Source organism: Neophocaena asiaeorientalis, unplaced genomic scaffold, assembly GCF_003031525.2.
Source record: "Neophocaena asiaeorientalis asiaeorientalis breed wild unplaced genomic scaffold, Neophocaena_asiaeorientalis_V1.1 scaffold275, whole genome shotgun sequence".
NCBI lineage: Eukaryota > Metazoa > Chordata > Mammalia > Artiodactyla > Phocoenidae > Neophocaena > Neophocaena asiaeorientalis.
Window position 1 is genome coordinate 3,287,936 of NW_020173679.1, and position 22,432 is coordinate 3,310,367.

Genomic DNA, 22,432 nt, shown 5'->3' on the forward strand with positions numbered 1-22,432 from the left:
GGGGCAGAGGGGCTGGGGGGCACAGCATGGGATCATGCAGAACATTCAGCGTCTTCTGGAAAGGAACTTGAGAACCATCTGTCCAAGGGTTGGACACCCATCCTGTCGGGGCCAGGTGGGTAGTGAGAACCTATGAAGGGCGCGGAGAGGACCAAGGCCCTGGAGTGCTCTGCCTAGAGGGGCTCACTGCTACCGTGTTGCCAGACGTTTGTCTTTTTCAAAAGAAACCAGGATGTCGATCGCCAGGTTTTGAAAAGTTGACAGCTAAATCAGTTACTCTTTAACCCTGTGGGCAAATAAAACACATGCCGGCTGTTTGCGGTCCTGCTGCCACCACCCTGTTTGCAGATGGGAGTGAGAGAAGCCGATAGCAAAATTGGAACTAGAACTTGGTGCTTTCCTGACACCACACGTCTAGTGACGCGGTGTGGGCTTGTGACAGGCCCACTCACTCTTGGAGTTGCTACCCCTGGGTACAGGCTATGAAGTCTCTGCAAGTGAAGGGGTTATTAGCGAGCTTGTAGTCTCTTTCTCGTGTACACTTCTACCTCCTCTAAGAAGGAGGCACGCACACTCACCCCCTGCACACTTGGTGTCCTTTGGAAGAAGTGGGAAGGGGACCAGATGGAGATAGGTCCCAACATCATGCCTACACGAGGGAAGGACTCGTGCTGTCTCAGGGTCACCACTTCATTCGTTTACATGACAGTCCGTTAGCAGACTGAGCGCACCTCAAGGGCAGGGGCTGTGTCTTATACCCCTTTCTGGATCCTGGCATGTGCTGTCTTATCAACAAATACGAGTTGTGTGAATGAAGAAATGAATTCTGCCTTTTAGGTCTGGGGGAACATGTAGCCCCTCTCCTCTTCCCCATAAAATATTAAGAAAGGAAAGTCCTGGTAAGAATGCCCAGCTCTGTCGTCATCGAGATGTTGAGGGTCAGCGTGGTGATGTTGTAATTCAGAGCAAGCAGCTGCCTTCTCTTCCAAGAGTTTCTTGTTCTCAGGACATAGCTCTGCCCCAGTTTCTAACTCCAGGGAGTCTGACGCACCCCAGGGTCCAGGTTGGAACTGGCCACCCTGGCCCAGCTTGTCATCTCACAGTCCTCAGGTAGGAAAGCTTGTAGCTTATAAACATCTCCTTGACGTACTATTTTTAGGGATTGGAGGGTTCCCCTGAGCATGTTTTCTAGGTAGTCAAAATTCACTCATTTAAATACCAAACATTTGCTTATTTCGCATTTTTCACTTCTTCAAATTAATATTGCTGAACCTAACTTTTTTTCATGATTTTAAAAGCCATATGCTCATTATAGGTAATTGGAAAAGAGAACTAATTTTCAAATAATCTATAATTCCACCACCCAAAGGTAATCTCTATCGACAACTACCCTTTTATAAGTAAAGAATATGACTATCGTGAAGGCTCTTGATCCTGTGACCTTATGCTTTCTAGACAGTGGAGCCAGTTTACGCTCTCACCAGCTGCCTGAACAGAACATAAATTTTGTTGAAGACTCTTGGTTACAATCATGACCATCAACTCTGTCATCTGTTTTCAGCTGTCACTTCAGATGTCAGCGTGCCCTCCTGTTTTGCCATTTTTAATCAGTTTCTGTTGTTCCCCAAATCAGAAAGTCCAATTAGAACTGGTTGGGCGTGTTGAGTCAGTGTGGCAGTGTTAGAGGAGGGATTCCAGAGTCAGGCCGCCTGGGGGCCCATCCCAGCTCTGCTCTTTGCAGCTGTGTGACCCTCGGCACGTGACCTAACTTCTCTGAGCCTCAGTTCCTTACCTGTAAAACGGGAGTCTCATAGCACTCACCCAGGGTTATTGTGACAATCAAATGAGGTAGTCAGTAAGGCACGTGGTGCTCGGTGCTGGTTGGCTGTTTAGGATAATGTTGCTGTTCCTGTCGAAAACGTGAGGTGTCTGCTGAGCCAGGGCGGAGGCTGCTGTAGACTCTAGATGCCTCAGCACTCAGGGCCTTTTTAATTTCTGCTAGACTGCATTCGAGGTGGCAAGTTCTTTTCATGTTTTTGTCTTAAGATGAGTGAGGGGTTATTTATTAAAGGGTGCATACACTGTACTTGGACTTAAGAACTCTGGGCTCTAATCCGGCAAATGTCTAAACTTCAATTCCAAGATCTCTTTTATGAATCTGATAAATCTCTGCAAACCACTCCTAGGATTTTGCCAAGAAAACTCACGTGCGAGTAGGCACTTTGTTCGTGCACTGACCCCAGACCTCGCATTTAATCGGCTCAGAACACGGCCATCTCTTCCCTGGTGGGCTCCTGACTGCCCTTTCTCCCCGCACAGGACGGGCTCTATGAGTGCATTCTCTGCGCCTGCTGCAGCACCAGCTGCCCGAGCTACTGGTGGAATGGAGACAAGTACTTGGGACCCGCGGTTCTTATGCAGGTAAGGCGCTCCTCCGTTACTGTAAGAGAAATGGAAACCGACGTTCTGAGGGGCGATGGCTTCCTTCTTTGGCATCCATTACAAACGGTAATTGGTTGCATCACCTTCACTTGGCTTTCGGTAAACCTGGGGCTTCATCTGCAGAATGCCTTCATTTAGTGTGGTGAGGGTCACGCCAAGGGGCGGTGGCAGCGGGTTGGCACACCAGGCCTTGCAGATGTTTCAGATGTTTCCTGTGCTGCTGGCTCTTCCCCGCCCACCTGCCCGCTTTCCCCGGACCGCGTCTGTCAGAAGGCTCCCCATCTCCCTCTCACGGGATTTTTAACGTGGAAGCAGGGGAGAGAGAAATTTCGTTGAGGAGCAGTTACCCAGCTGCGAGGTTGGAAATTGTTTCCAGGCTAGTGAAAGCCTGCAGTACTGGGCTTAGGGGTTGCTTGGAAAGAAAGCAGTATTGTTTTTCATCGTCTTTCACTATATATGTAGTTCACTGCAGACAGAGTCACTGTCTTTGTTCCCAGAAAGCTCATACTTTTTAGATTTGTGGCCAGTGCTCTTCACAGACTCTGAAGCAACTCAAAGAAACTTCTTGTTTCTCATTTTCCCACAAAAAGAGAAGTTCTGTGGTTGTGTGACCCGTTAGCAGTACTGATTGATTCCTGGCCAAATTGAAGATTGAGTAATGAGGTACATTTGTAGCTGGCGCTTGGACCAGTGATCTGAGTTGTTGGGAAATGTAAAAGTGGTGTCGGTAACACTGCTGGAGCCGGCCCGGTGACCAGGAGCTTAGTCGGTTTTCAGCTGGCTGATCTCAGGCTTCTGGGATGGGTGTGCTAATCAAAAGCAGCAATAAGTAGAAGCAGAGTTCTCTCTGTGCAGGTCTGTTACCAGTTCACCCAAAGGCAGCGGGTAGGTGCTCTGAAGGCAGTTAAAGAGTCGAGGACACCGTCCCTGCCTTCGCTCATTCATGTTCTAGGGAGGAAGCTAATGAGCAGCACGAAGTCAGTAGAAGGTGATGCTCGATGGTATATTATTAAGCACCAGCGACCAGGGGCATGTGGTTCAAAGGTCGGTGCGGCTCATTAGTCAAGGTGATCAAGAGATGTTACAAAGGGTTGGGAGGCTTTCCTTGAAAGATGGCAACAAGTAAAGTGTGGAGATGGCTTCCAAGCGGAGAATTCCTGTTCCTCAGCGCGCCTGGAGCTTTGAGTTGAACCAGAGGGCTGCTCTGGCCAGTTAAGGTGACAGCTCAGCCCACCAGTCCCCGGTTCCCCCAGGCCTATCGCTGGATGATCGACTCCAGAGACGACTTCACAGAGGAGCGCCTGGCCAAGCTGCAGGACCCGTTCTCTCTCTACCGCTGCCACACCATCATGAACTGCACGAATTCCTGTCCCAAGGTACGCGGCTGCGGCGCCCCGCACGGCCCAGCACTGACGTGCGCTCGGCGGGGAGCAGAGAGCACTCTCCCCTCCGTGGGAGCCTGGGGGTGTTGGCGCTTAGTTGCGGGGCACAGGCTCACTCAGGCCCCCTTGAGAAGGGTTTTCAAGTCGGGTTCACACGGGCCTGGTGGGAGTCAAGGATGCCACGAGAACCCGTGAACAGGAACCTGGGTTTGCCCTGACTTTGTGGGAACCACGGGAGGAAAGACGTCTGAGCACAGGCAGCTGTGAGGGCTACATTCCCTCTCCGGGCCCCGAGGTCTCTGTGTGACAACATGGCTGCCGGTCCGCTCGGCTCCCTGGCAGCCAGCCTGTGCTTTCTCCTCTGCGTGTCTTTCCTCAGTCTCGGGGCTCCTGCTTGCTTAGCTTTCACTCCCTCTTCCTGTTCATACTTCCTGCTTCCTGTTCATACTCACCCTGCCTGCGGCTTCAGCATCTGCCTGGCTTCTCTCAGCATTTCTCAGCTCACATTCCTCGGAGGGAGTCTCCTTGGCCCAGCTTAGCTTTCCACGGCGCAGCCCACGCACGGTCAGAGCTGGCCGGCCAGCTACCGTCAGGTGCCAGCCCTGGTCCGGTCGGTGGGCGGGGAACAGCCAGGGCTGCCCTTGGAGCAGAGACTGTGGGCAGAGCAATTTCATTTTAAAGGTGCAGTGAGTAAGCAGGCAGCGGGGTGGAAAACTCTAGCACGACCAGTTAGCAGCTTAAAAAAGAAAGAAAGGGCAGCACATCTTAACAAACGTGAAATCCAGACTGGGTAATTCCACAGCGTTTCAAGGGCCCCCCTTCCCCTGCCAGATGCTTCTCATGTGCCATCGGCATTGGGGTGGGCCTGGAGCCTGGTGGGGTCCCGAGCAGTGAGGGAGAGCTCAGGCCCCGCATCCTGCTGCCTGCGTTGCTACCCAGGCTCTGCTCAGCGAGGCTTGTGGCTTCTGAGGCAAGTCATGCCCCTGAAGTGCTTAGGACAGTGCCTGGCACACAGTAAGCACTCAATGGGACCTTCTGTTCGTTTGAGCCGGTCAGTCAGAAGACAGCCTCTCCAAGGCTGGGGCCTGGCTTGTGTATTTCTTCAAAGTCTCCGCAGGGGATCCTGCGGTGCGCTCCTAGGCGTGAATGTTTGCATCGCAGAGGACAGCAGACAGACCAGACAACCGAGGACAGACTTCTCTGTGTCCTGCCCTCCCCTTCAGTAAAGCAGGGGTGGACACTGGGGCTGTGAGGCTAGACATAGGCCCAGATTGTTTGAACTAGAAGGGACCTCAAAAATCATCAAGTGCAGCCCCTTTTACAGGTTCGGAAGCTGAGCCCATGAGCGGGAGTTGGGGGTGGGGGCATCTTGCCAAGGTCACTCTCAGGTTGGGGGCAGGGCAGGCCTAGAAGCAGGCCACCCGCCTCCCAGTGCCTCCTTCCTGCGCTGGGACTGGGTACAGTCTGTTTACTGACTCTAAATTCCTTTTGATGGGGCAGGCTCAGCGTTCAAAAGGAAGTACTATGGAGGGCCTTCCTCCTTCCCCAGCCCCCTCCCTGGTGGTGTTATCAGCTTCCTGTGTGTCCTTCCAGGGGTAGTTTGTGCTACACGCAAATGTTCCACGTGTCCTTTGTCACAGTGTCTACCTTTTCTCACTTAACACATTTCGGGGATCCTTCCATATCAGTCTTTTAAGGAGTGTCTTCTCTTTCCCTTTCTGTCTCTCTGAAGATCTTTTTTCTTTTTCTTTCTTTCCACACTTTAATTTCAGAGTTAAAGTTGTCCTTCTAAAATGAGGGGACCCAGGACTTCCCTGGCGGTCCAGTGGTTAAGACGCCACGCTTCCACTGCAGGGGGGCACGGGAACTAAGATTCCGCATGCCGCTCAGCGCAGAGCCACCCACATACAATAAATAATTGAATTGAATTGAACGAGGGCACCCTTCACTAGCCTCAGATGAGTGCTTGTCTAATTTTACCAAATATTTGGTGATCTCACTTCCTGCTTCTGCGAGACTGGCCCCAGTGGGTTTAATCGCCATACCTCGTGCGGGACAGATGTTACAGCTGTGAGGCCAACTGCAGCTAATCCTGTGTTGTGGGCCACTTCACCAGTGGTGCTTAGGAAGGTTAACAGAGGCTCCTTTCTCCCACATACCTTTGAGGGCTTGCAGATGCAGATTTCTGGTGATGATGATTGAATGATACTGGTAATGATGTGAAACCTTTAGAGATAACGGGCTAATTTTGACACTGTAGTCATAGAAGAGATGACTCTTCCTTGGGCTTGTTGACGTGCCACAGTGAGCCTCACCAGCAGGAATTCAGTGAGACAGGGCTTCTGCCAGAGAGAGCTGGCCGTTTTCAAACGTCTAAGAGTGGAAACAGAAGAGAACTCTTAGCCCAAACCCCTGGGTATTAAAGGACTTGGTTTGTAATCACCGTGCTTTGACCAGCTAGGTCAGGAGGTCCTGGGTCGCCCAAGGTCATGGGGTTCTTCCATTCAGTTTCACTTACCATTTGGTATTGCTTCTCTTCTCTTTTTTCAAGGGGCTGAATCCAGGGAAAGCTATTGCTGAAATCAAGAAAATGATGGCAACCTATAAGGAAAAGAAAGCTTCCGCCTAAGTGTTCCCATGCTAAACATGACTGTAACCAGCTCAGCTGAACGTAATTTGTATCTAATCTGAGTTCCTTCAAAGGTCTCGATTTCCCACAAATACAGCATGTATAATAAAAATGTTAATAAATAAACGTTATTCTACTTTATTAACAAAAAAGCAAGCCTGTTCCTTGTACTTGCTGCAGTGGGATGTGAAGGTGCCAGAAGGAGGAGTCCTTGTCCTTGAAGAGGGGGCCAGGCCTCCAGAACTGAGCCACCATTGGGGGTGACTACGATGGGGACAAGCATAGAATTGGTGTCACGCAGGACCTGGGGCTTGTTCCCAGCTTTCCCATTCACCAGCTGATGACACTGGGCAAGTCCCTTCTCTTTGCTACTCCATTCGCCCACCTGTAAAATGGGATTCCTAGCTGTGCCACCCTCCGCCACCTGGTGTGAGGATGCCTGCACTTACTCTGGGTGCTCAGTAAACAGTGGCTCGTCATTATACGGCATCCCAGTTTCTACAGCTTTCAGTATTAGAATTCTTCAAACCAAATCTTGGTAAGTCCCTTTCTGTCTCATTGAGGCCAGGTTACAGATACTTCCAGCACAGCTATAAACTCCAGTTAGTTCCACAAATGACCTCCAGAGACCTCGCACGGGAAGCATGAATTCCCACCACTGCTGCCTTGGCTCTGACGCTTACCACAAAAGCGGTAACACTAAAAAAGCAAACAGTGTAAAAGTTTGTCAAGTTAAAAATGGAAACCCCTTAAACTCCTCAAGTTTCACATCCCCTGTTGACACATTTCCTCCAGACCTTTATGTCATTACAATGCGCAGCATATGTAAAGGTTTTTTTCGCTTCAGAAATAAGGTACAAAATATTGATATTAGCAACTTTCTATTTTGTCTTTTTTTTTCATTGTGGTTAAATACATACAGAATTTACCACCTCAGCCATTTTTCAATGGAGAATTCAGTGGTATTAAGTACATTCACGTTATCGTACAACCCTCACTCCAGTCTATCTCCAGAGCTGTTATCATCTTGCAAAACTCAAACTCTGCCCATTAAACACTAACTCCCCATTTCTCCTCCTCTAGCCTCTAGCCACCATACTTCCACTTTCTATTTCTGTGACTTTGACCACTCTATCTCATATAAGTGGAATTATATAGTATTTGTCTTTCTTGTAACACATTTCACTAGGCATAAAGTTCTCAAGGTTCATCCCTGTTGCAGCACGTGTCAGAATTCCCTTCCTTTTTAAGGCTGAATAATATTCCATTGTATGTATGTGTCATATTTTGTTTAGCCATTGATCCATTAATGGACATTTCGGTTGCTTCCATGTTTTAGCTGTTGTGAATAACGGCAGCTTTCTACTTTTACCCCACGATATACAAGGGCCTCTGGTGCTAAAGATCTACCTGTATGTGTGTGAAATTTATTTTCAACCTTAGCTTTTTTAACCACTGGTTTCTTGCTCTGTGGCGTAGATGCATCATTACTTATTTACCCATTTCCCCTGCTAACGCACATTCAGGTGGACCCTATTTTCACTCTTAGGAATACTTCAAGGCTGTTTTTAAGTTGTAGCATTGAGATCATCCTGGAAACAAAGGCTTCTTGTATCAGGAGGCTAAGAAAAACGTCTGACTCACCAAGAATGAATCTTAATGAGCATTTCTGGCTTTAAAAGGGGATGGTTCGGGCTTCTCTGGTGGTGCAGTGGTTGGGAGTCCGCCTGCCGATGCAGGGGACACAGGTTCGTGCCCCTGTCCGGGAAGATCCCACATGCCATGGAGCGGCTGGGCCCGTGAGCCATGGCTGCTGAGCCTGCACGTCCGGAGCCTGTGCTCCGCAACGGGAGAGGCCACAGCAGTGAGAGGCCCACGTACCGCCAAAAAAAAAAAAAAGGGGGGGGGATGGTTCAAAAGCACTAGTGTCTGGCATTGTGAGAGGTGAGGTGCTGGAGGTAAAGATGAACAAGATTTGTCCCCTCCCACCTAGGAGCCAAGTTCACCAAGAAACAAGGAACAAACATTAAATTATTAGAAATTTAGAGAACACAGTCTTTGCCCTTATGTTAGCATCTAAAAATTCGTGGCCACCTTAGTAAGACCACACAGTACACAGTCCTCAGATGTTAAAGCTCCAGATTCGGAAGTGAGAACTGGAAAACCCTCAGGGAGCCCTCCATACCCGGGCTGGGAGGGCAGTAGGGTGAAATCTGCCTTCCAGGTCTGTTCACACCTAAATGGTTTCAGACAGCCCCGCAGAAGGTTGCATTCCTTGGATTCATGGGTAATTTGACTTTGCTTCTAATCACTAGACCTGTATGGAGAAAGATGGGTTTTTTTCTCACGACTAATTTAATGGCTTGTAAAGATGAGTTCTGCACCAGCCAGCTTCTGAGGAGAGGCTGGGGAGTTGCCACTTCAAATGAGCTTCATCAGACGTCAAGTTTGCAACTGTAGGTCACTCACCCCATTTAAACTCGAGCTAAATTAGAATATGTTATCAACTGATAGTTTAACTTACTGCTTATTTAATCTTTCATAGGATTGCAGGCAAATGTTCTATTTCAAGTCACAAAGACTTTACTAATAAAACTGCAGGCTTGAGCAGAGAAAGTGTTTTGTCCTTTATGCTACTTCTGTTCTCTGATAGTGTCCGGACAATGTGCTTTCATTCACAAAAATCATCCTGTGGAATGCTTCAAGTTTCTCTAGGCTGAAGCCAGCCATCCCTTCTTACCCGGTCTTTGTGCAAGTTGTTGAACCTCTGAGCCTCTATTTTCGTATCTGTAAAATGGGAATTAAGAGCATTTACCTCTCAGAATTGTGGGTAAAGTCTACATAAGAATAAATGTGAGTTCTGGCCAAAAAGAAAAAAAAAAAGTAAATATGTGAGGTGTGGATGTGTTAATTGATGAGGAAGAATCCCTTCACAATGTATATAGATATATCAAATCATCACATCAGACACTTTTTTTTTTTTTTTTGGCTGCGTTGGGTCTTGATTGCTGTGTGCGGGCTTTCTTTAGTTGCGGCGAGTGGGGGCTTCTCATTGCGGTGGCTTCTCTTGTTGTGGAGCACAGGCTCTAGGCATGCGGACTTCAGTAGTTGTGGCTCGCCGGCTCTAGAGCGCAGGCTCAGTAGTTGTGGCACGTGGGCTTAGTTGCTCTGCGGCATGTGGGATCTTCCTGGACCAGGGCTTGAACCTGTGTCCCCTGCATTGGCAGGCGGATTCTTAACCACTTCGCCACCAGGGAAGTCCACATCATACCCTTTAAATATCTTACGATGTTGTCAATTATACTTAAGCTGAAAAAAAAGAACTTTAAAAATAAATTCTTAACACAGATGAGTTTAAAAAATAATAAATGTGAAAAGCATCTAGCTTGCAGTTGAGCAAATGCTCCATAAACTCAATTTAACTGATTTGTCTCAAATACCTACTGTGTGGAAGGCTGAATCCTACAGTAGGTGATTAATTCCCTGGGAATTCGCTGGTGGTCCAGTGGTTAAGACTGCGCGCTTTCGCTGCTGAGGGCCCAGGTTCAATCCCTGGTCAGGGAACTAAGATCCCACAAGCCACGCAGCACAGCCAGGAAAAAAAAAAGTGATTAATTCACAGCTCTCTGGACTTGAAAACTGGTGTATTTCTGACACGGCTGGCTAGAGTTAGAGACCTCCCATTCAGAGGATGGATTATCTGTGCAAGACTAAAAATGCTCATTTCTCGTCTCCCACATCACACTGACTGCTGGGTGCCAGAGGGTGTGCCGCTGACTCCCAACACTCAAATTCTCTTCCAGCCTCCTCCTTGCCTGGGAAACTATATACAAGACAGACTGCTGAAACTGCATCTTATGTGTCTAGACAGCCATAATCTTGTCATGGGGTTTGTCACTAGGTGAGAAAATCCCTTCTGTTGCAAACATCTAGTGAAACTAGAGAAACTGAGAAGTTTGGCAATGCTCTAGAATAAACCAGTACAAATTAGTGAATTCTCCAACTTTTTGCCACTCGGACTGTTACCCAAAAACTGGGTTTACCTCTTGGTAGGTGTCGAGCCAAAAGACACAACCAAGGCAAAGGTCAGGAGAAGGAAGGATTTATTCTTTGCAGCGAGTAAGGAGAACCCCGGGATCTCTCCCAAAGCAGTGTCTCCCCAACAGCAAAACTGGAGAAGTTTTAAGCTAAGGGTACATACCTATTCGTGAAGGGGCTTGGGCGCTCAACAGAGTCCAAGCTTTAGTTGATTGAAGTCACGAGGGTCAGAAAAGGTCATCATCATCCCTCAGGTTCCAGTTGAGCATTTCAGGCTAATGTTCACCACTGAAACAGAACTGGGAGTCTTTACAACTGATATCTTTGCTATTGTTACTTCTCTTGCCTGATAACAGTTGTCTATTCTTTTGTTCCCTTAAGATCATTAATTACTGAGATCTGTTCTAGGTCAAGGATTGTGGCCAGGCTTAGATCACAAAAGACGGCTTCTCTTATGTCAAGAAAGCCGTGCCTGGTTTTCTTTCTCCGGGTTCTCCCTACCCTACCTGGTTGCAGGACCAGGCATATTATGTCCTTCCTGTGGGCCCCCAAGGGAGCAACAGCCGCAGAAGGGAGTCTTCTCCATGGGTCCTAGCCCACAGATGACTGCAGCCCAGCCCACAGACTGCCCAGATGACCACAGTGAGGGCCACTTCCCCAAAGGTAACCCTGGGCAGAGGCGAGGCCTTCCACATCCTCTGTGGTTTGGAAGGAAGCTTCATCTGGTCTCCTGCCTCATGAAGACCATGGACCAAGCGGCAGGTGCAGCTCCTTCCCAGATGGCTCAGAGGATGGAGTCTCTTAAATGCCAAGTAGCAATATGAAGAATGAGGGACCAATCTTGCGATGCAGTCCCCAAGCCCCCTGCTTTTATGAAGCTTCCAGCCCAGCACCAGGATCTCAAGAAAGCAACTGGCTTCTGCCAAGTTCCTGCCACCCCATTTCATCTTTCCAGCAGCTTTCATTTCACAGATGAGGAGAGAGGCTCAGAGAGGGAAAATGACTTTTTAAAGCTCACACAGCTAGACAGCAACTGATGCACATCCAAACCCAAGTCTCTCTGGTGCCAGAGCCCAGCCACTTGCCACTGTACCACACTGCCTCTTGGCAAGGCCATCGAGCAAGTCATTTATACAAACCTAGCCATCCTGCCTGCCACGGAAATCAGGGTTCCCCTGGTTAAGTGGTCTGCCAGACATCCAGCTAAGCCCTGGAGGAGGAAACAGGGGCTCTGAAAAGTTCAGTAGGCTGCCCTCACTGAGGCATCAGCAGAAGAAACAGGTCTTCTCACCTGAACTGAGTGAAGCCAGCCCCATCCCCCAGGTGGTCAACCTGCTCCACCAGCAGCCTGCGCCAGCGAGTGAATGGCTCCACCACCCCCTACCTGCTCAGACCAAAACCCAGGGAGAGGCATCTTTGATTCCATTCCTATACCTCCACCTCCCATGCATCAGCAAGTCCTGCCGATATGTACCCCTTTATCAAGTGTATGTATTGAGTTCTCGGTATGGACCAGATACTGTCAAGGCCTTCCCTGCTTCCCCTCTGGAGTCTCTCCCCCACCATTACTCTCCATCGCAGCTTTGTCTCCTTCCAGCCCTTTCCACCACAGGTTACTGTGGAGTTTTCCTCTGCTGGCCTTTGACTGCTCCCCATATCTGTTTGTTCACCCTCCCGTTCCTAACTCCTAGAACAGTGCCCAGCACTGCAGAAATTCATACTGGATACATGTTGATGGCTCAAGCCCAGTCCTAGCCTTGGCCCTAATGTGATCCTTCCCTGGTTTGCCCCAGAGCCTGGGGTCTCTGATCCTTTGGAGATCCTTAGTCCAGAAGCCATCAACCCCAGGGTCAGGGGACACCTTGTCTGTGCCTGTCGCTATGAGATAATGTGATAACACTGCATACAAACACGAGGTCTTGGTGCCCTTCAGGGGCTTCCTTGTTCCCACCTGTGCAGGCTTGTCTGCAGTCATGTTGTGAGGCTTCTGAGACGGGGGTTATGCCTCAGCTGTTTCTGTGGCATTTTAGAGGCCTTCCGTGCATCACTGCAGTGCCTCCCTGTGTCCACACATATCCCTGTGAGACGTATCTGAGCCTGTGAGTCTCTGGGCAGGTGTTATCTTCTTTCTTTGACATTTATGCAGCAGAGCCAGGCACTGTCCCGTGCTTTACATGCTTTTTCTCTTGTAGGACTCACAGCAATCTATCGAGCAGGTATTGCTAATGTCATTGTCCTCCTGTATGTTAAGAAATGAAGCCCAGAGGCTAAGTGGCTTGCCCAAGTTCACAGAGCCTACAAGAGATGCACCAGCTTGAACCAGCCATGCATTGTACTTAACGGCGGGGGTGGGGGCTTGTCTTACCTGTTTCTAAGTGTCACACTACTGGGTATGTGTGCATTGTCTCTAAGTATCACCTCTGTGTGTGAATCTGTGTGTTGTGTCTGTGTCCTGGGAGTCTAGCCTCTGTGTGTGTGTATCTATGTGTGTGTCCAAGGTTGTGGTGTACCTGTGTGTTTGCGTACCAAAGCTGTCCTGTTTCCCTGAGTGTCCTGCTTTTGTGTGCGTGTCTGAGAATTGTGTATCTCTGGGTCACAACTCTCTCTTTAGGCGAATCTGTGAGGAGTGGGAGGGGCGTGGCGTACTTGTGTTTGCGCATCTAAGGGCTGTTTCTCTGAGTGTGTGTCTATGTGTTCATGTGTCTGAGGGCTGTCCTGTCGGATTCCCTGAGTGTCCTCCTCTCTATGTGTCAGTCTGTCCCAGGGCTGTCACGTCTGTCTCTCGGCGCCCCGCCCCTGCGTGCGCGTTGGGAGCGGCCTCGGACTACAAATCCCGGCAGCCCCCGCGGCGCGCGGGAGGACGTGGGGCCGCAGAGGGCGGGGCGGGGCTTGGCGGTGCGCAGAGCCTGACTGCGGCACCTTCGCCGCCGCTCCAGCCGCTGGGTCCTGCAGGTGTCCCGGGCCGCCCAGCTCCGCAGCGCCCCGCGCCCCCGGCCTTCCGCCTCGGCCCCGACCGCGGGGCATCGCGACGCCCGGGCCCGGCGATGAGCGCGAGGAGCCGCCATGAGCGCAGGTGAGCGCGCAGCCCCAGCCGACAGGAACCGGGCGCGGTCCCCGGACCGCCCGTCGTCGCATCTGTCATGGGGGGACACCCCCACCGCTGGGGCGCAGGCCGAGGGAGCGGCGCCCGGGACATCCCCGCGCCCATGCCCTCCCCCTTCCCAGAGAGGCCAGGAGCCCGGGGATGGCACCGCGCAGAGCCGTCCGCTCCGCACCTTCCTAAAGCCCTGGGAGAGGAAGCGCCTGGCGCCGCCGTGCAAAAGGATAATCCGGGGGCCGCGGTGGCGGGGCGCAGGGAAGTGTCCCCGCGCAGTGACGGATGTCCAGGTGGGGGAAGAGATGTGGAGGCCGCTGCATCCAGGGCCTCTGAGCGGTTGTTCCTCTTGGTTGAATGCATGAATGGGGTTGGAGAAGCCAGGGCTCCTGAGTCCCTGGATCGGAGTGCCCTGGGGCACAAATGCCACTCCTGATCCCCTGAGTCAGGCCCCCAGAGCAAGCCTGTTAGCACGCCGGTCCAGGGACCACACCCTCCATGTTACCTGTCCCAGGCCCTGTGTCTGGAGGCCACCCTTTCCAGAGTCTAATTCTACCTGCTGCAAAGGGTGCCAGTAGACCTCTCGCGTTTAGAAGGGTCTCATTTCCACGTGGGTCACTCAGAGCCTAGACCTCAGCCAAGGGCCACCAACGCTTGAGCATCCTCTCTGCAGCTGCAGACCCTTCATTCAGGTCTCTCCCTCCGGTCTCCCACCTTACTCCCCCCCATCCCCCCCTCCAACTCTGGGGTGCACCCAGGGTGAGGAAGGGGAAAGGCTGAGGACATATGGTCCCTGGACTCCAGATCCAAAGATCAGGGAGCTCCTGGCAGATTATCCCTCACACTCAGCCTGGCCCAGGAGAGGAGCTTCTGGCCACAGGAGAAGCACAGCAAGGGAGGAGGCAGCAGTGCTGCCCTGGGCCTCTGCCAGGTCATCAGGAGGAAACCCATGCTTCCGCAGGAAACAAGAGGTTCCCAAATGGCTTTGACGCCAGCCTCTCCGCTCTGCAGTACTCGTGGCATTGCCCCAGGGCCAGGGAGTCAGACTAGGTTCAAGTCTAATCTTGACCACTCAGAGCTGTGTGACTTTGGACATGTTAATCAACCTCTGTGCCTCATTTTAAATGGGAATCCTAATCCATACTTTTGGAGAGGTGGCTGTGAGGATGAACTGAGAGGAATGTGTTCATTTAGACCCACTCATTTTCAGCTTCTCCCCTTGCAAGCTGTGTGACCCTGGGCAAGGGATTTTGAAGCTGTGTTCCTCAGTTTCCCCAACTGTAAAATGAAATGATAATAGTCCCTCCCTCAGAGGGTTACGCGTGAAGATCAGTCGCGGTTATTCAGAAGAGCAATGCAGTCAGTCATTTGTGAAAGTGTTCCCATCCCAAGCAGCTGGCCTGAGCTGGTGGTGCCGGAAGAGATCAGACACTGCTCTGACCTTCCTGTGCCATCCCTGGGGAGACACCCCTGCCATCCCTTCTGAGTGTTTTGACAGATGTTCTGCAAGAGCATGCCCTGGGCTTGACCTTGCTGGGAGACTAGAGCGTTCCACAGATGTGACTGCCTCCTTCCCCAGGTTGACGGAGAGAGCATCCTTGTGAAATGATGGGTGTGTGATAGACACAAGGAAGAACTGCCAGAGGCAACATTGTTTAGGTCCTGGGGGAAGTGATCCAGTGAGGGCAGCTCCAGATGGTCTCTGGCAGGGCCCTTCAAGAAGAGACTTGTTCCTCTGCGCCTCCCAGCTGACCCAGAGGCAGGAGGTGGACACACTGACTCTTGCACCATTGCTTCCATGCTCTGTCAGTGAGGTGTACAACCTTCATTCATTGGTTCATTCAGTAAATGGTTCCTGAGTCCCAGCCACATGCCAGGCAGTGTGAGCAGGAGGGCGATGACACCTATGCAAGCCTGATGCGTTGGTGTCCGTGGGTGGGGGTGAGGTGGGCAGAGAGGATGTTGGAGCAAGGCCCCTTCCAGCTGCGAGGCAAATTGGTGGGCACACTGCCTCTCTCAAGGCTCAGTTTTCTCATCTGTAAAATGGGATAAGTTGCTTGATTGTTGCAGGAGGAAAGCAGATTGGCAGGAGCAAAGTGGCCCACGTGGGGTCAGTGCAGCACTCTGCAGTCCCATCCCCAGCACAGCTGCTGGCCTGAGGGTTTGAAGGCCCGGGGCAGAGCTGTTGAGTGCACACAGGGGAGCAATGGCACAGCTGTGGGTTTTCAGACAGGGCAATGGGAATGCAGAGGGGAGCCTGAGAAATGGGTCAGAGCGGAAGCCACACCTCCTTGGCAGGGGAGCCAGCAATGCCCTCCTGTACAGGCCATGCTTCAGGAACTTCAAACACCCCATGTGCCAGCTACTTTGGGGTTATGATCCTAGAGATGGGAAACGGAAGCCTGGAGAGAGGCTGAGTCATTTGTGAGAGAGCCAGGAGCACAGTGACTGATGGGAACGACAGCGATGGCGCTGGTAGTGCCGTGGTTAAGAGCGTGGACCCTACAGCCGCACTGCCTGGATCCACATCCCACCGCGTGCTGGCTGTGTGGCCTTTGGGCAGCTTACTTCACCTCTCTGGGCCTGAGTTTCCTAATCTGTAAAATAGGGATAAAAGTAGTCCCCGCTTCACAGTGGTGAGGAATGAATGAATCGATGTGTGTAAAGCCCTGAACAGTGCCTGGCCTGTGTCAGCCCCTGATAGCCCTGAGGTACTCTTTTTGTTGTTGTTGTTTTTGGTTTTTGGCCGCACCGAGGGCTTGTGGGGGATCTTAGTTCCCCAACCAGGGATCGAACCCATGCTCCCTGCAGTGGAAGCACGAAGTCCTAACCACTGGACCACCAGGGAAGTCCCCCCTAAGGTGCTTTTTTTCCTTATACCCCAGAAACTGCCCGACAAGAGCCCTAAAGGGGGGTGAAACTACCCGCCCTGACCCACTCAAGGAGCAGGTCTCCAGGGCTGGTGAGGGGCTTTGGCAAGAAGGACAGCTGGGACTGTGGCCTTTTGAGGAGGGGACAAGAAAAGGGCTGGGGCTTGTTGGTGGCCAAGGACCTCAGAACCCAGGTTGCCAGACCGGGTCAGTTGCCCTGAATGCCTGTTGTTCTGCCCCCACAAGACAGCATCCAGGGCGAGCCTCCCCCGCCCCTGCACAACACACACACACCAGAGAGCAGAAGGGCCTCGGCTGTTGTCTGCGGGCTGTTGTCAGGAAGGGAAGGAAACCATGCCCTGACAAGCCTCACTCACAAGCTGGACCGGCCGGGACCAGAGAGCAAAAGGGACCACCCCAGGGGACCCAGGCTGGGGTCTCTGAGCCCCAGGGCAGAAGGCTGACCAGGCCTCCTGCCCTCTGGCTTTGCGACTTTACCGTTGGCCAGACACCCGGATGGTTGAGAGCTACAGGCTTCGTGTGTATGTGTGGGAGCGGTGTATGTGTGTGAGTTCCCCAGAGACCAGGCCCTTTCTGGAGCTGGTGGCAGCTCCGTATATTTTCTGAGTCACCCAGTGGACAGGGGAGGGATTGACCGTGGGTGGAGCTTGGGTTAATTTGGGTTTTGAGTCCTCTTGTTTGAAAGAGGCCTCAGGTGGCAGAGGGCATATGCCCTGTTCTCTGGAAGTGCCCACATTGGCCCCCAAAACACAAGATCTGGGCTCTGACTTCCTGGCTCCACCATTTACCAGGGGACCTTGGTGACTCTGAGCCTCGGTTCCCTCATTTGTACAAATGGGAAAAATAAGAGTCCCCTCATCGAGTTGCCAGAGGGTTAAATGAGCTAATTCGCGTGGAGGGTTAGCGCAGCTCTTGTCACCTGGGAAGTGCTTAATGGTTATTGGCTGTTCTTATTATGGTAATTACCATAGTAATTATTATCACTGTCCTTATGTGGAGATATGGGGGACTGCGATAGGACAGAACAGACTCTGCGTGGTCTGATGGGAATTAAAACCCACCCTGGGACTTCCCTTGTGGCGCAGTGGTTAAGAATCTGCCTGCCGATGCAGAGGACACGGGTTCGAGCCCTGGTCCAGGAAGATCCCACATGCCACGGAGCAACTAAGCCCATGCGCCACAACTACTGAGCCTGCGCTCTAGAGCTGGTGAACCACAATTACTGAGCCCGTGTGCCACAACTACTGAAGCCCATGCGCCTAGAGCCCGTGCTCCACAACAAAGAGAAGCCACCGCAATGAGAAGCCCACGCACCACAACGAAGAGTAGCCCCCACTCGCCGCAACTAGAGAAAGCCCGTGCACAGCAGCGAAGACCCAGTGCAGCCAAAAAAAAAAAAAAGAAGAAGAAACCCCACCCTGGAGTCAGCCTGCCTAGGATTGCATCCTGACACTACCATGTACTTGGCTGTGTGATCTTGTGCAAGTTACTTAACCTCTCTGAGCCTAATTTTCTTCTATAAAAAGGGGATGGGGCTTCCCTGGTGGCGCAGTGGTTGAGAGTCCGCCTGCCGATGCAGGGGACACGGGTTCGTGCCCTGGTCCGGGAAGATCCCACATGCCGCGGAGCGACTGGGCCCATGAGCCATGGCCGCTGAGCCTGCGCGTCTGGAGCCTGCGCTCCGCAGCGGGAGAGGCCACAACAGTGAGAGACCCGCGTACAGCTAAAAGAAAAAAAAACAAAAAGGGGGATAATTATTGTGCTTACATGGCAGGGTCATTGCGTTAGCCATGTAAGAAGGACCAGGAGCAGAGCCCGCACGTAGTGGGGCCTCGGGAAATGTTGACTATCATGGTTGCTTTGGGGCTTGGAGAAGCTGCAGAAACCTAAGTGTTTGGGGACAGAACAGCTGAGGGGCTGGGGATGTTGTGACAGGCAGTTGCTTGGGACACCCTGGGCTTATTGGGTGGAAACTTTCAGATCAGGCCTCTGCAGGGCTCAGTTGGGGAGGAGGAGTAGGGAGCCCAGAAAACCAGCAGGTTGCCCCCCACCTTCCCTGCTTTCCCATCCCCCTTAGTGAACTTCTCCAGAGGCTCCTGGGAAACATGCAGATGCTCAGCACCGCTGCCATTGTGCCAGCAGGTCTGGGAGGGGCCCAGGCATCTTCATGTCTAACAGGTTCCCCAAGAGGTCCAGGGAGCACAGTTAGAGAAACCCTGACAGAGGCCGTGAGCCCCACCCCGTCCCGGGCCCCAGAACACCCACTGTCTGCTTGCTCTGCTAGGACCGCAGCACTACAGCAGGGGAGGCAGTAGAAAAAAAAGAGTTTCTACAGTAGAGATGCCCACTGGTCTTCCCTGAGCCACAGTTTACCCATCTGTAAAATGGGGGTGATAGTGGGCCCTTCCTCACAGAAGGAACCTGTCAGCTGTTCAGCTGGGCCCTGGCACATAGCACCTTCTCTCCTTGAGCCTTGGGGGCTTTCTCAGCTCACCCCTCCTCTCCAGCCCACCCCCAGTGACTGGGTTCTTCCTTCCTCCTCCTCCCATTTCACCTTCAGAGTGAAGCTGCCCCTTTCATGGCTGCCCTGACATTTTATCAGTCCATACTCGACTTCTCGGCATCTGCTCACTGCCAAGCCTGTGCTGGGCATGAAGGTTGAAAAAGGATGAGCAGGGACTTCCCTGGTGGCTCAGTGGTTAAGAATCCACCTGCCAATTCAGGGGACACAGGTTCGATGCCTGGTCCAGGAAGATCCCACATGCCGCGGAGCAACTAAGCCCATGTGCCACAACTACTGAGCCTGCACTCTAGAGCCCGCATGCCACTACTCCTGAGCCCATGCGCCACAACTACTGAAGCCCACACACTCTAGGGCCCGCATGCCGCAACTACTGAGCCTGCATGTTGCAACTGCTGAAGCCCATGTGCCTAGAGCCTGTGCTCCGCAACAAGAGAAGCTACCTCAATGAGAAGCCCGCGCACCGCAACGAAGAGTAGCCCCCTCCCGCCGCAACTAGAGAAAGCCCACGTGCAGCAAAGACCCAACGCAGCCAAAAATAAATTTAAAAAAATATAATAAATTAAAAATAAATAGGGCTTCCCTGGTGGCGCAGTGGTTGAGAGTCCGCCTGCTGATGCAGGGGACATGGGTTCGTGCCCCGGTCTGGGAAGATCCCACATGCCGCGGAGCGGCTGAACACGTGAGCCATGGCCAATGAGCCTGCGCGTCCGGAGTCTGTGCTCCGCAACGGGAGAGGCCACAACGGTGAGAGGCCTGCGTACCGCAAAAAATAAATAAATAAATAAAAATGACGTCTAAAAAAAGAAAAAGGATGAGCAGCCCTGTCCCTGCCCTCAGAGTGTAGACCAGATGGAATGTGGGACACAGAGCTCCCAGGAAGCTAATAGCTGGATGTGTGTGGGGGTGCTCTTGAAGCCCAAAGTGCTCAACAGGCCCTGTCCCCCGACTCTGCGCCCACACCAAGTCAGAAATCGCCAGACGCACAAGGAAACAAGGTCCTACGAGTGAGGACCCACAGGGCAGCCCGGTAACAGACCCGTGAAGACTCAAGTTACTGGATTTATCAGACCAGATTTATAAAATGACTGTGCTTAAGTCGTGGTTAAAGAAAGAAGGAGGAGCCCCCCCCAACCCACCCCCCAAATGACATTTCTCCCTTCTGTCCACAGACAGCAGCCCGCTCGTGGGCAACACGCCCGCCGGTTATGGGACCCTGACGATAGAGACATCTATAGATCCCCTCAGCTCCTCAGTTTCATCCGTGGTACGTGGGCAGGGGAGGGACAGGGGCAACTCCAGGTGGGGGTGGTACCCAGGCCCACCCAGATACCCTGGCTTCCTCCTCCAGCCCCCGCCCGCCCCACTACCTGGCCTGCTCTCGCCCATGTCCACAGAGGCTCAGCGGCTACTGTGGCAGTCCATGGAGGGTCATCGGCTATCACATCGTGGTCTGGATGATGGCGGGGATCCCTCTGCTGCTCTTCCGATGGAAGCCCATGTGGCGGGTGCGGCTGCGGCTCCAGCCGTGCAGCCTGGCCCGCGCCGAAACCCTCGTTATCGAAATAAGAGACAAAGAGGTGAGAGACGGGGGAGCAGGGGCGAGCCTGGAGCTGGAGTGGGGTGGCGGTGGCTCAGGGTTGCGGGGCGGAGGATGCTCGGGTTCTCAGCCCAACCTGGCCGCTGACGTTCTGTGGGACCTTACACAGGTGCTTCTCCTCCCTGGACCTCGGCTTTCCCATCTGAGCAGTGGGCTTACGGGACGGGGTGGGTGATTCCCAAGGAGGTCACCTCTATCCTTGATCCCTGCCTCCTCCAGCAGGGGCCACCTGGCTGTCGGGTGGGGCCGGGGAGGGGAGGGGTCTCTTCCAGGACTGAGTCCACACCTCCGTGTTCCAGGATAGTTCGTGGCAGCTCTATACTGTCCAGGTGCAGACTGAGGCCATCAGCAAAGACAGGTGAGGCAGCCCCATCGCCCCTTCCCAGGAGCCCCTGCTCCCCCTGCCCTCCCCCCATGAAGGCTCTGATCCCGGGGCCTCCCATCTGAGAGAGGGAAGGTGGCTCTGTGGGGATGGGGAGGTGCTGGGGCAGCTCCCAGGGCTCCACGGTAACCCCACCCCCGTCCCCAGCCTGGAGCTGCCCCCACAGACCCAGGCGGAGGACGGCCGGAGCCAGGCAGCTGTGGGGACACTACCAGAGGGGACATGGAAGGACACCGCCCAGCTCCACAGGACCAAAGAGGCAGTAAGTGGACAGCTGGGTTCTGGACAAGTCCTTGCCTGTCTCTGGGCCTCAGGTTCACACCCTGTACAATGGGGACTGGACTCCAGCTGTTCTCTGGGCGCCTCTGGTTCTCTCGTCCCAATCGTCCAGGATGCTGGCCGATCACCTTCTACCCCTCCATGCCTCTCCCGCCTCTTTCCTGTGCCATCGCCCTGCCGCCCCCCACACACTCCTCCTGGGGCCGCCTCCAGCCCACCTCTCCTCTCTCCCACCCAGCAGCGGACGCTGCGCTACTACCTTTTCCGGGGCCAGCGCTATGTCTGGATCGAGACCCAGCAGGCCTTCTGCCGAGTCAGGTAGGGGTCAGGGCCGGCGACGCTACACCACGCCCACAGCGGGTGCTGCATTGGGCAGAGAAGGTGGCATGAGGTGGCCCAGCCTGGACTCCCCTCTCAGCTCTGTGCCTTGGCCCCCTCAACTCGCTGAGCCTGTCTGTAAATAGCTCATGAAGGGAATCCCGGCCTCCTAGGGTTGTTTCGAGGGTAAAGTATATTACTGTCATGTAAGGCTTGGCACGGCACCCGGCCTGAGGTGGCAACACTGCTGTGAATCAGAGCGTAAGCTCTGGACTTGGACCTTCTGTTTGGCGTCTTGTACCCGCTCTGCCACCTACTAAGTGCTTGATAAATACGAGCTCAGTTTATGTCTTAGTTTGAGCCCCGAGAAGCAGACCTCAAGACAAGGATTCAAGTGCAGGGAATCTGTTTGCAAGGTGATGCCAGGAGACGTAGGGGAAGTGAGGCCGGGAGGAGAAGGCAGCCGGTGGAGGGGCCTTGATGTGGGCACCTGGAGCACAGTCCCTTGGGGATCCCTTTGAGCCAGTGTAGAGCACGCACCTCAGGGTGCCCTCACCCAAGGAGTGAGGAAACCAGGGGGTACGTACCCATCACCTTCCTACCGTTACCAGTTGCGGAATACATGAACTCTTGCACAACTTGGGCCTTCCTAGCTCACGGGTAGACCATGCTTATGCAGCCAGGAGAAGCCCTCAAGCCAGGACAGGTGTTTCCAGTAAGAGGGTGCACCGCACAGACGTGAATTCCTAGGGGGTGTGGGGAGGGCACCAACAGCCTCTGCTACGTGAGAGGAATAGCAAAACTCGCTGACGTGGGACTTCCCTGGTGGCGCAGTGGTTAAGAATCTGTCTGCCAA

At 52.9% G+C, this 22,432-nt stretch overlaps 2 protein-coding genes across 5 annotated transcripts in view; both read left to right on the forward strand.

Annotated features, from left to right (window-relative positions):
• Positions 1–6,597, forward strand: part of SDHB (succinate dehydrogenase complex iron sulfur subunit B) — a 34,498-nt gene extending 27,901 nt beyond the window's left edge. The window contains exons 6-8 of the mRNA XM_024749733.1: positions 2,320–2,421; positions 3,696–3,818; positions 6,376–6,597. Coding sequence (XP_024605501.1) covers positions 2,320–2,421; positions 3,696–3,818; positions 6,376–6,453 — 303 coding nt within the window. The 3' untranslated portion in view covers positions 6,454–6,597. The remainder of the gene's footprint in view (positions 1–2,319; positions 2,422–3,695; positions 3,819–6,375) is intronic.
• Positions 6,598–13,384: 6,787 nt separating this feature from the next.
• The window catches only part of ATP13A2 (ATPase cation transporting 13A2), a 20,231-nt gene continuing 11,183 nt past the window's right edge, over positions 13,385–22,432 (forward strand). For 3 of the 4 annotated variants that reach the window (XM_024749855.1, XM_024749858.1, XM_024749857.1), the window contains exons 1-6: positions 13,385–13,564; positions 20,170–20,264; positions 20,395–20,577; positions 20,897–20,955; positions 21,127–21,241; positions 21,497–21,576. In XM_024749855.1, coding sequence (XP_024605623.1) covers positions 13,555–13,564; positions 20,170–20,264; positions 20,395–20,577; positions 20,897–20,955; positions 21,127–21,241; positions 21,497–21,576 — 542 coding nt within the window. In that variant the 5' untranslated portion in view covers positions 13,385–13,554. The remainder of the gene's footprint in view (positions 13,565–20,169; positions 20,265–20,394; positions 20,578–20,896; positions 20,956–21,126; positions 21,242–21,496; positions 21,577–22,432) is intronic. The other variant, XM_024749856.1, reaches the window with a different exon arrangement.